The 13,396-nt window shown below is 34.4% G+C and overlaps 2 protein-coding genes and 1 non-coding gene across 5 annotated transcripts; all 3 read right to left on the bottom strand.

Moving 5' to 3' along the window:
* Positions 1-162: 162 nt before the first annotated feature.
* Positions 163-235, bottom strand: TRNAE-CUC (transfer RNA glutamic acid (anticodon CUC)). The gene has a single exon. It is a non-coding gene; the product is annotated as a tRNA-Glu (tRNA).
* Positions 236-1,219: 984 nt separating this feature from the next.
* Positions 1,220-4,234, bottom strand: LOC113726189 (uncharacterized). Its single transcript, XM_027249768.2, has 2 exons — positions 3,678-4,234; positions 1,220-1,742 (listed from the first exon to the last, which is right to left on the bottom strand). The coding sequence occupies exons 1-2, from the start codon at positions 4,088-4,090 to the stop codon at positions 1,523-1,525; spliced, it is 633 nt and encodes a 210-aa protein (XP_027105569.1). The 5' UTR covers positions 4,091-4,234; the 3' UTR covers positions 1,220-1,522.
* A 3,858-nt stretch (positions 4,235-8,092) lies between these two features.
* Positions 8,093-12,958, bottom strand: LOC113726187 (uncharacterized). 3 transcript variants are annotated; one of them, XM_027249765.2, is made up of 7 exons: positions 12,785-12,958; positions 12,160-12,374; positions 10,162-10,506; positions 10,031-10,077; positions 9,227-9,289; positions 8,623-8,755; positions 8,093-8,425 (listed from the first exon to the last, which is right to left on the bottom strand). In XM_027249765.2, exons 2-7 carry the CDS (start codon positions 12,275-12,277, stop codon positions 8,409-8,411), a joined length of 723 nt encoding a protein of 240 aa, XP_027105566.1. In that variant the 5' UTR covers positions 12,278-12,374; positions 12,785-12,958; the 3' UTR covers positions 8,093-8,408. The 3 variants fall into 3 exon arrangements, with proteins under 3 accessions (XP_027105566.1, XP_027105567.1, XP_027105568.1); XM_027249766.2 differs by having other exon boundaries at positions 12,160-12,330; XM_027249767.2 differs by having other exon boundaries at positions 10,168-10,506; positions 12,785-12,957.
* Between the last annotated feature and the right edge of the window lie 438 nt (positions 12,959-13,396).

Below are 13,396 nucleotides of genomic sequence, written 5' to 3'. Positions count from 1 at the left end.
AAATCAATTTGAGTATATGGGCCAATTTCAAACAAATTAGAAACCCAATGCAGAGACCCTCTAGTCCTTTCCTACAAATGAATGTTTAATAAAAAAGAAAAAGAAAAAGAAAAAGAGCAGTAAGGACTGAATAGTGAAAAATGTTGAAAACCAACCAAAAGTTTCCGTTGCCGGGACTTGAACCCGGGTCTCTCGGGTGAGAGCCGAGTATCCTAACCACCTAGACTACAACGGATTTGATGGTGAAGCTCTACCTAAATTTATCTTCATGCCATACACTTAACCACACCTAAGTCGCAGTACGGATTTCTCTTGTTACCTTCTTTTGCATATATCAAAGTTTTCTTCTTTTTTCTGCAGCTTGGTTTACAATTTTTTCAACTTCAAATGTAGATATTGTGGTGAAGTCATCCATTTTCACTCTCCCCAAAAAATGGTCATTTAATTCCTGATAGCATTCAACTCTTGAGGCTCTATTTGTAACCCAACCTTCATCTCTCCTTTAGAAGGAAAAAGAGAAAGCAAAATGATAACAATAATGATTTCATGTTCTTAAAAGAAAATGAGCTCTTGAAATTCCTTTTTCTTTTTCTTTTTTCTTGCCAATGTTTAATTTTCACAAAGCTGCTATCATTCAAGAGGCTAATGTGGAGAGTTGCAACATATAGAGGCAGTAACAGAACGCAGTAGATGCATATCCCCCTTTGCTGCTCCAGTTTACCACTGGTTACCTTACCAGAATTCTTGTCCAGAGTATGAGGAAGTTGAGGCAAGATAGAAGCAGCAAATGCCAGGAAACTGCTCAAGCATTTGGAGACGGCAAATGCTGTTGAACCACCATGTAAACTGAAGCAAATTGCACCTTCAGCTGTTTTTTTTCTGATCATAACAACAGGTATACGTCCATTATCAAATTTTCCAGTTGAAATCAACGCAACATGAAATTTTTCTTTTACATAATGGTATCAGCTTGAAGACAAAATTATTGTCGAGTCTTGGTTTGGTTCAAAAGAGATGAATTAAGTTGGACAGAGCAGAGCTGAACAGGTTGCATACAGAAGATTAAGGAGCAGACACGCAACCCACATCTAAGCATCTTTCAAGTGTACAAATATGTTCACAAGGACAAGAAGAAGCATAAGGAGTATGTAACAAGCTCTGGGATTTTCTTAAGAAAACAAAGCACAAAGCAGGATGAATACCAAAAACAGCACATTCCTAATGACAAAGGGCCTCATTGCTCCAATTAAATCACAAGGACTATGTGTTCCTGTTTACAGAAATCTCTGCTGATGCCAAATAGTGGGCACAAATAAGTCTAGCCTCATGGCTGCCAAAATCCCGGAAGATGTATAACAAGACTTCAAAACTTGAATATCTGTGGGGCCTAAGTGCTTGGCAAATGTACGTAGCCAATACAAAACAATTGCAATCTTTCGAATGACTTGCACTGTCAGGACTCAAGAGGCAGAAGAAATGATTTTTCACGCACAGGAAAGAATATGTATGTTATATTTACTCATCAAAACATATTTACACGGAAAAACCATGGGAGCACAAATGCTATTACTAAGCATGCCATCAAGAAGTTACACAATGGTTGGCTATGCAAACATCCTCTTCTTCTTCCGGATGAGAAAGCAGCACCATTAGTTATTCCCTGTTCATTCCACTCTTCCAGGAATCTATTATCACTGACACCTGTAACATTTTTGGCAGTCTCGCCACAAATTTCACATAATCTGCATGGATGAACAATAGAACAGCTTAACCGCAAATTGCAGATAATTCACAGAATCTCAAAGTAATTGCAAACAGTTCTGCTGTCCAAAATGTTACTACACTACTTCGCGTACAAAAGAGTGAATACTAAAACTGCATTCTTCATCGTAAGACAAGAAGGAGAAAAAAAGAAAAGAAAAGAAACTAAGTACTTCAAAATATCCATGTAGTAATTTTTCAAGAAACACAGTGCCTCCAGGATCAATATTGTTTACATGAAAGGTGATCTCTTACATGGACTACAATTCAAGCATGAAAAAGTCAGTCCAGACAGTTTTCTATCAAAACTAGCAGTAAGAAAGAGAATATGAATTATCACTATCATCCTTGAAGAAAAAGACATACAAGCAAATTGGTGGAAAGAAAAGGATTGTATCATCTCATCAACTTGCTAAGGTTCACAGTCAATCTTCATGATAAAAGGCATATAGTAATTCAATTGAAAATTGTGACTTTCATGAAGACAGCAAACCAGCAGTTGCATGAGCTATTTTGCACAACAAATAGCAAGATTTCTTTTATTTTTTTCTATTTGGGCTTTTTTTTTTTTGGGAAAATGATAGTCAAGACATACATACACTGCAAGATTCAGATATGAACACTGGAAACATATTGCATGGTTTTAAAGCGAGTTGCAAGCAGACCTGCCTTGAAACACTGAATGGAGTCAAAGTTACTGAATTTCATGTCACAGTTACTAGAAAGAATTAGGAGTTATTGTTGATTAATCTGAATATTATTATACCAAACCCAAAACAAAAAATATTGTCATATTAACAGTAAAAGTGGGAACAAAGATGGCTTTAGGCTATAAATCACCAATGCAGCAGGGAAAGTTTTAAGAAATCTGATGAAGAAATAACAGATGGGAATCCCTGGAATGAATCATGACATGCCACAAGCTCTATAAAAGAAGAACATAGGACAATTGTCTCATGCTCATCAACTATAAGAACTAAGATAACCTCAGGTAAAAGCATGACATTTTTTCAACTGGACTGTATAAAACATTCTTGGGACAGAGTTCCAGTTGTCATCTCCATGAATTCAAAAATAGGTAAGCGATTTACAAGTGCTAGCAATACAAAGAACCTAAGTGCTTGAAAGTTCATTTTACATCTTAAAACTTGTTAGGAAAAATAGTCAACTCTTGGCTTGTTGGGTATCTATCAGAGGTTTCCATGTGTTTGCATGGAGCTGAGGTATTTGACCCCGGTATCTGTTCATTTATCCAGTTTTGATCCATAAAACCAGATATGAAACACAACAACTTAACCAATATGAGCACTTCACAGAACAAGCAATAACTGCAAATGAAAAGAGAAACACAATAGACAGATTAAATCTAGAGAAATTACCGCAGATGATATAGGAAATATGAGATATTGGTAAACAATATGTGATTTAAAATGCATATATAAAGGATGAAGTTCAACAATAGAAGACTACAATGCAAAGGGGAAAAAGTTCAGCCTATTAATTGTCTCATAAAAGAAGTTCAACACTTCTTCTAAAGATTCCTTCCTTAATGAGCTTTACACAACTATAATGTGATCCAAGGCATAGGTCATAGTTTTTGTCAGAGAATATAGCATTCAAGTCAGTATTCTCCTACCATTTTTAGGAATTGGATCAAGTAAATATACTTCTCTAATCATAATCTAGACGTGAAAAGCAAGCTTAACGTAACTGATGAGAAAGTCATAAAAGTTCATAAGTCAAACAACTTAATGCATGAATATAACAAAGGAAATTCCTTTGACATAACTGAATCAAACAAATAATGCATTAAAATCAAAATTCCGGCATAACTCTTATGCCCAAAAATATGAATTCATCACTCACAAAGATGACAAAACAACCAAGATTGGATTTTTGAAAAAAAAGATAACTACCTATTTCCTCTGAGCTTAAACCATGCTTCAGCACAGTGTGAATGAGCAAAACCAAGTTCACCTCTGCATCCACAGCCAAGTTCAATCAAATCCATCGAATTCTTCTCATCTTCTGGTTTACTCAAATGGCATATTCTGCATAATCTCTGATTTTCCCCATCGATATTCCCACGCTTGACCTCAATCCCACATGAATATTTATCCTCTTCCAATCCCAAATCATTATTCAACCCCTTATTTACAGTCAACCCTTCTGACTTTTCACCACAATCTCCACTTTTTTCCCCTCCACTTTCAGAACTTTCATCTTCCCTTATTGTGATTCTGGTTTCTTGATCAACAGAAACTCTTGAATTCTGACATGTACTAGTACTACTAATACTATTCTCACTAGATGTTTTGGATTTTTCCATATTTGGGTTGAACAATGAATTAGACAACCAATTGGATAAATCTTTATCCAATTAATCAAATTGGAAGTCTTCTGGGGGGGATTGGTAAGCTGATGTATTAGATGCAACGCAGAGTTTCTTGAATTTGAATGCCCCTTTGACCAATAGGCATCTGACACGTGGAAGGGAACCGGAGAAGGCTGCAAGCGGAAGTTGAAGTTGGAGTAGAACAGAATTTTACAAGGATGTTGTCATGTAGGGTGGATCTAAGCAGCTGGGCTCAGGAATTGGATATTTTGTTTTTATTTTATTTTATTTTTACACCTGTTCCCTGCAATCCATGAAACTCTTATACTATGTGAATTTTGATTGTGGAGTTAATAAGAAATTATGCTGACAGTATAGAATAATTAACTTATGTTTAATGCTTTACAATTCAAATCAGAAACTTGATGATACAATCTTTTTTTCTTCTAGTTTGGTTAGGGTTAGGGGCTGGAACTGTCCCAAATTTGCCAATAAAGTCAAATTTTAAAATGTAGGAGCAATATAACATTGTGTTAATTCTGATGTAACTAATATGTAAAAATTCCATATGAATCATAATAAAATGCTAGCTATTGAGGCATATAATTAGATGCATGAACAATTCGTCCAAAAATATTATTAATTATTCAAATCAAAAAAATAGCGGAAGTGAATATAGTTATTTTAAAGAATATGTGTATAAAGATAGCAAAGTAAAAGGGCAGTGTTTGTCTAAAGCTTCACTCCTGATCTTTTGGACAACTTTTAGCTAATCATTTGTAGGTACACAACCACTTCACCATATTCTAAAATTGATTTGACACTTAATTGGTTCTATTTCAAAATTTTTTTTCTCATTTTTCTTTAGGAGGGCTGAAGGGCTTAATGTTTTGATAATGCTAAATAAATCAATAAGCTGTTTTCAAGACAAATAGAGGTCTTTGTCACGGCGAATCTTTTGTCCCACTTTTTTGTTACACTCGTTGTTCCACTTTTTATTATATTATTATTTTATTTTATAAATATCATATTTTAATTTTTTTTTATTTTCTAACCATCAAATAACTACTAACACAGTAAAAAAATAAATACAACTGTCTCAAAAATATAATATATATAATACAATACAAAATGCAGCAGAGAATTCATGAAAAATCTCTTTTTTCTGTGTATTTTTATTTTTTGAATTTGTGAAATCTTGTGTATTACTCAATTAATAGTTATTGAATGTTAAGAAAATAAAAAGGAATTAAAATATAATATTTATGAAAAAAAATAATAATATAATAAAAAGTGAAATAGAGAATAAAATAAAGAGGGAGTAGATAGGAGAGAAAATCCATTGCGAGTTTTTTATTTGTTTGATTCACACTTACGTATAATTTCTCTCCACATTGTTTTGTTGACATCATTTTGTTCTTTCCAAGTGAAGTTTTTACTCATCAAACATTGACTTTACCATTTGACAAATGGCCTAATCCCTGTCAAACTGTGCTGCTTCCTTTTTTTTTTTTTTTTTGTTTTTGTCGTAAGTTAACTTTTTAGTGGTTCTCTAATGATATCTTTATTATTATTATATAATTATTGTCCATTAATTCTAGGTAGTGCAGAACTGTGGAGTGAAAATGCATACAACTTTTAAAAAAAAAAAAAAAAAACAAATGCATACAACTTTAATTGGAAGACTTTGGGACAGGGACTTGCCATTATACAACAACTTCTATGGTCATTGATGACAGCCGGATTCTTGTTATGAGTGGGAAGACTTTATACCGTTTCCAACTCCTCAGTCACTAAGAAGTTGCAAATGACTTTCATTTTCAAATCTCTCACAATATTCTTCCTTATTTTGTACTCAAATTTAGTACATTGTAGTAGTAAATTTTATCTCTAGTATTGATTTCTTCAATCTTTATGGCCACAACTTCCTTCTATAAGAGAACAACAACAACAACAATAATAATAATATGGCACCTAGTAAAACTGTGCTGAATTCTTGATGCAGATCTATAGTGGGAACATCTCTGGGGGAGAATATTGCTGGCGGGATTCTTTTTCCGAAAACTTATTCTCATCGTATATATCACGTCAAAAAAGTACTATAGTATTTTTTTAATAAAATTATCTCAAATAATATACTATCCAAACACGTTAACTTTCAACATTTATTTTATCTTATAGTTTAATAAATGAAAATTACTATATGATTAAAACGATAGTAAAAGTGTGATTAATAAAAAAAAAAAAAAAAAAGTGTAAATAATATTTTTTTAAAATTGATTTGGATGGTTTGTTATGCTGACTAGTCTCCAGGTGGTGGATGGAGAGAGGAGGTATCAGTCCCAAGGCAAAATGATACATCAATAAAAAGAGACAGCTAAAGGTGTTTGGCAAGTAGTAGCCCCAAAGAAATTCTATACATACAAGCTGCAGTCCCACAGAGAATCTGGCATGAGATGCCACCCACCCAGACAAAAGGGGGAAGAAAAAAAAGCTGTGGATTGATAAACACAATGTAATGCAGCAAAGCCAAAAAGAGCCAATGGTTTCAATTTGTTCAATTGTAGGTCACCACCATAGGCAGTTGGGACATAACTTTTTCTTGTTCTCAATTCTCATGATGAATGATCCTTTCAATAATTTCTGCCACCAATTTCACACACAAACATAACATAAAGCACCAAAAGAAATGGTGTACGCATACAAAACAAATTTACATGCACAGGCCATGGGCTCAAGAAATGGGATGGAGCTATAAGCTAGTTCTTGACTGTCTTAGGCTATTCAAGATTTTCAAATAGTTTTAGTATTTGAATCTTGGAAACTGCACGAATTGAATTTCAATCGATAATGTACACTACAAAATCATGGATATCGTAGTTGAAATTCTATGATAGTTCCTAAAGGAACATAAGAGAATTTTTCCAAAAACCACTAGTGTGAAGTTAATCATTTTTCTAATGTGCCAATACACTGCTTTTAATTACTACATTATAATACAAGTTAGTCAGTAGTGTAATTGGTAACTCATGAGAAGCATCTATGCATATTTTACGTTCCACGTTTGCACAAATAAAGTACAAAACTTTCCACAAGACCAAGAACCCATACCTCATGAAACCAAGTCATTTCAGCCAGTTGTACACGTCTTCTCCTTCATTGAACACTAAATCTAGAAGTTGGAATTGGTCGAGTTTCTTACCCACTTTCCATTAACACATAATAGTTCAGCTTGTCAATGTCATACACCGTGTTTATCCTCAAAGAGCAACCATCATTTTTTCACTAATCAAAGAATATATATACATATAGGCCCATTATGTTAAAATGGGATGCTGGACAGCTATTAGAAATAGCAACGGGCGGGTTAGGGGCGGGAGATCCCTCCTCCGTCCTCCGCCCTATTGCCAAAAAACTCCTTCCGTCCCCACCCCGTCCCGCTTTTCCCGTGAATGATAATTTAATTTTTTTTTTCTAGAAACTTTTATTCAATAGATCAAAACTAAACTCAAAGAATAAAATAAAATACGAAGATGAAAAAAATGAAAAATAAAACAAGAAAAGTGTTGAAATAAAATACCAAAAAATTAAAAAAACTTAATTGGATTGTATAAATAACATTTGAAAATACTCATAGAACGCATAACATATTTGTGCCAAATATCAATTAGAAATTTGGATAAAAATGGAATAAAGATTATATTTAGTTGCCAACTATTCTAAATTTATTATTATTAGATTATATAATACATTACATTTATTTATATTAATAAATTGAAGCGGGGAATTTAAAACGGAGGGAGAAAAATTCCCGCATCCCTGCCCTATTACTCTCCCGTTGCCATTTGCTAACGGCTATGGTTAAGATTTGGTGGAATTATATCAAGTCGTTTTACTTCTCACAGCATTTAGCGTAGAAAGCATTGTGCTTCTTATAACATTTGGTTAGGAAATAAAAGAAAAGAGATCAAAATTCATGGGCACAACAAAATAATGTGAATATTCGCCAAAACATATTTTGATCTCTCCAAATTACTCATTCTTCCCGAGGACTGTTAAATCTCTTGACATATAACAGATGGCCACAACCTCTAATGAATGTGATGAGTGCAGATGTTAAAGGTCCATCATTTCTCTACCCACAACAGCAATACTGGTATGTTCATATGTCATACCAGACTGCAAAACCATATGATACAACTTTGGATTTGTACTAATGAGAGTAAGTAGAACATACATTCAGATACACTTCAAACTGGAGAGCAAAATCTTAATTCTACAAAACGGAATAATGATTGAGCATCCGAACTCGTCAACCATCTTCCACCTCTGCAGGCATAAATTAAGACGTCAGAAGTAAATTCAAGCATGAGTGCAGACTCAGATAGCAATGTACAGTTACAGAATTGCTTTGGAAAAACACAAAATTATGACAAAGAAGTTGATCAGTAATAGTTGATAATGTCATCTGAGTCCTTTAATCTGATATGTATGCTAAAAAGGGTAGAAGGTCAGGAGATGTGTACCATCTATTGCCTCCATGTTATCTTCCTTATAAACACCAAGGGGTGAGCCATGGACGGATAGAAGCATCTCTCCATGCTTGGGAAGCCTTTTGGTTTTCGGTGTCAGACCTACAGACAGCCTCTGGTTATTCACCTGCAGACAGGACAAACAACACATGAATTATTTTAGATTGTCAGTATTTTATGTGCACATTGCTATAGGAACTTCGTTGCAACTGTCAGTCATTCATCCTTTTTCTCATACCCCATTTCCTAGCCCACAAGGGAAACATTATTATTAAAAAGTCAAGATGCCAGACTGCCAGATTTCAAACATCTCAAAGATGTTACTGCATTATGTGCTGACTTATGAGCAGTGTTGCTAAAATCGAAACTTTGTGTATGTGCAATTTGAATTCTTCGTATTCAGAATTCATGATAGATTCCCCTTGTGTTGATATCCAGAACCAGATAATAAAGCAAGGATATGCAACAACTCATGACAATAACAAACTAGAAAATTGGAGATCTAGACGAAGCATTAACCCTGAAAATTCACCCAAATGCATGTAGAAAAAGCACAACAAACAGAACTAGATAGCTAAAAATGCATTGGGCCACATACATCAGGAGTTCGAAATTTGTCCTGCCGCTCAAAGATTGTGGCATCAGATAACTCTTCTAAATCCTGCCACAAAAAATACATTTATTAAATAAAATAAAAAGCTAATGCAATAAACAGTTCCTTGAGCTAATTCATGATAATCCAGAGAAAGCACGACCAAGTTCATAACCAATAGCTAATACAACAGTGGGTGTAGCACATTGAGCATGAAAACTGCAGCCACAATTGGTGATGCAACTTAATTATCAGATTAAGTTTCTGAAGTTTAGTTCACCATGTGTAAATTTAGTTCACCATGTGTAAATAATCATGGCTAACAAAGAAGAGACATTGTTACCAATGAAATTTAGTTCACCATGTGTAAACATTAAAAGTGATGCCATATCATGTATATCCAAACACTATATGTCACTAACTTCACACACATGCCAATTTGATAAAGATATGCAAGTAAAACGACATCATTCCAAAAACAAAAGTCAAACACAAATTTTTCTGAAAAACAAAATTTTTAGGATTACAATCAACTATATGTGAAAATAACAAGTATCAAGAAAAGCCTATCAGGTCTAAAAGATGAATGAGTTTATGACTTCACGTTATCCCAACTTAAAAAAAAATTGAAACCATTCCAAAGACAAATATGTGTACATCTTAGATATTTTTCATACTTTACTGGTCTCGCATGTCATTAAAACAAAAATTTATATATATACTCCGGACACCAAAAGTAGGAAGAGAGAAATTGGTCATTGTGAATACAAACATAAGATAGTGGTCAGAATAAGTTAAATGAGAACATACAAATCCTCTGATCTGCATACAATCCACGCCCAAAAAGCTTGCTTTCACTGCAAAGAATTAAGAGACAAATAAGAGAAAATAACCAAAAGAAATACAGATTCAGATTTGAAACAAGTCAAAATGCAATTTACATTTACCACTTTTATTTGAAAACTCAAAGTCACCAAGAGACGGCTTTACAGTAGAGAAATCTGGGTAAGTCATAGACAAGCGGTGTAGAAGAGAAGCATGCAAGTTTCCTCCATTAGCTTGGTTTGTGTACAAGTTACCCTTGTCATCTTTCTGTTGCACTTCATATATGCCATTTTTTTCATTCTTTACAATGGAAAGATTTGGAAAATTTTCTTTAAAAAACTGCAGTAGAGGAACTTGAAGCTGTTCCTTGCTGAAACACGAGCGAAGCAAATGCAACATGGTTCGCAACTGTTCAATCTCCATATGTCGAAGTGCCCTGATTGCAGCAATTTGATGTTCAACTGGATGACAAAAGTTCCAAACCAAAAGGTGTATGAGGCAAAACTGAAGCATCTTTTTTTGTTTAGGAAGAATGTCATTGACCAGATAAGGACTTCAAAAGAATCAAAATAATTTAACAGTAAAGCTCAGATTGCTTAGCTTGCACCCACCAATATTTAGTATAAGCACCCAAGGACTACAGCAGATTATTTAGTATAAGCACCGACCATTGAGATACCAGAATCAGATGTTCAGATAAACTTCTAACTCCAGAACAAAAATTCTTTAATCAGCAGTGTTCACCAATATTGTGCTTGAATCATCTAAAGGCCAACAATTGTGTACTCTAAGGCTTCAAAAATTAAAAGGAAATGGTGTGTTAGAGCCAACAATTGTGAGCTGTGAAAACATTGGCGTTGAAATAGTCAGCTTTAGGCATTTAATTCACTGTCAGGTTGCTTTATGAATGAAGAAAATTTAGCTTTAGGGGCATGATTGGTGCAAAAAATTCGAAAAGAGAAAACTGGAAGAACAGATGTTATGCCTCAAATCTGTCAGTAGATGGATTCTATTGCAAAATATCTTCAGTCCATAGGCTACCCAAAAGGGATCTAATACATAGCACTGCCATATGACAAATAGACTTGAAGAACCAAAATGCTTGTTCAGCGAGTTTCCTTTTGCTCATGGTTGACTCCAGTAAGCAACCATAGCTAAACCATGATACAATGACATGGAGAAAAACATAATGACCTACAGCAGCTCACTGGTTCAGACTATGAACCAAATTACAAAACATAAGACATGCTTAAAGCATTAAACAATAAGTAAAGTGTTAAACTCTAGGACCATCTCCAAGTGGACTCCTATGGACTGATAGTATTTGGTCTGCTATTCAAGTTCATGCTCTCTAGCAAATCCAGTTCTTTTAAACATTATCGTTCCATGTGGAGATAGGCCTAAACATAGTCCATTGCAACACAGGGTTAGCAAAAGGGCATTGTGATTTCACTTCTTGCTACTAGTGATCAATTCTATCAGAAGGATGCCAACTTAGAAGGCAACATGTTTATATTGGGTTTCTAAACTTATTTGGAAAAAAACTCATGAAGGTGCTCCCTTATAAATGCAAGACAAATACTGTAAAAGTTTGCACGAAATTTTGTACTGCCTGCCTGAAAAGCAACTGCATGCAAGGTTTAACATAAAAAATTTAAGTGGCAGACACATTCAAAGGGGGTAAAATGTTTATGGTGAATAAAAGTTTACTGTGAAAATGGATATGAAGTTTTGAGATTAATTTAGAACTTCATTCTTTCAAAACAGAGAACAGTTTTCTCAACACAAGTTAGACGCCTCCTTCTCTTCTATGCATACTTCATCTACATTAGAATTCACTAGTAGGTGGTAGATGAGGTCAAATACAAAGGTTCTAAAGAATCTGCTAAATGTAGTAATCAAGGGTGAGCCTACTTTTGTTATCAGGGTGAGGTACAACCATGCAAAAATCATCTGCAAAGTCAAAAATTTTGGTAATCTTATCCATTGTTCAATTCTTGCTATCCATTAATTCCGAGAACACAATGAACTACCAGCAATAAAAAGCGAAGGCAAAGTAAAGAACCAATCAGAAGGGGCTGCTTGAAAAATAGATAGTGCTGGAGTAATAATACCTTCCTCGTCCTGGAATTCATTTTTTTCACTTTTTTCAGGCACAGCCTCCTCCTTATCAACATTCTCAATATTGCTTTCCTTTTGCTTAGCAGGTTTTCTACCTCTTTTCTTCGCCATCAGCACGAGATAACAAACTAAACTGAAATCCTCAGTCAGCTAATCACACAACCCTGGTTATAATCAACACACTCTCAGCAAATCCAACATGGGACATCTGACAGAATTCCCAAAATCAAATCAGCAATTGCTCTCCTCATATTTACTTGACTTTCATTTTCCCAAACAAAAAAATGCAGACAAGTGGGCTAAAACTTCACAGGTATAAATCGAATTCCAGCATGCCAAATTGCCTCTTTGAATAGCAACCAAATTAACTTACTTTTCTCTTAACAAGGGAAGAAAATCAAGAATGGTAACATATGTTAAAATTGAAAAGGGTCTTCGATCAGCCCACAAGAAATTCAAGATAGCAAAAATAATTTACAAAAAGAACAACAGGGTATCTTGTCTTTCTAGAGAAAAAGAAGACAACTGGATAATCCATCACAAATATCTAAATTGCAAACAAGAAAATAAGCTGTAAATCATTAAAAAAAACGAAGAGGCACACATGAGAAAACTGACCGATACACAGCATTAACGGGATGAGAAGAACAATTCAGCACCCCCTGCTGGAGGGAGGAGGCGTCGTGGTGGAGGAGGAGTTGCGCCGGGCGGGTTTGAAAATTTTCGGGGGCTGGAGAGGGCGGGATTCGGACTCTGAAGTAGAAGTGAACAGCGGATTGACTATGGTTCCAAACAGACGGCCAAGATTGGCTAACCAACCAAAAAAAAAAAAAAAAAAAAGGAAAAAAAACACTTTTTAAATTTTACGGTTGTGATTTATTAGTTCATTTTCCACAAGTCCTTGTGACGTTTGGTAAATTGCTTTGAAGTTTGAGCAATTATCATTAAGTCCAAATCTTGAACCAAATCACCTTTAATATAATGTTGTGTCAATAGAATATAAGGGAAAAGTTTTTTATTTTTCTTGTTCGATAAGTGTTTCAAGGAAAAAAAGATAAAAATTACCGTATTTAATTGCTCCTAATAATGCATATTGTGGTGAAGGAGATATGCTTTTTTTCTTCTCTCGACAAGACATATGATTAGCATATTAAAAATCAAGAAAATCGTGCATTTGTGAATCAAGAATTTATAGATGTTAGACTAATTTATAGTATTACTATTGTTAAA

The sequence above is a fragment of the Coffea arabica genome, chromosome 2c (assembly GCF_036785885.1).
Source record: "Coffea arabica cultivar ET-39 chromosome 2c, Coffea Arabica ET-39 HiFi, whole genome shotgun sequence".
Lineage (NCBI taxonomy): Eukaryota > Viridiplantae > Streptophyta > Magnoliopsida > Gentianales > Rubiaceae > Coffea > Coffea arabica.
The sequence above is the reverse complement of the archived record's forward strand: the minus strand, read 5'-3'. Positions and strand labels throughout refer to the sequence as shown.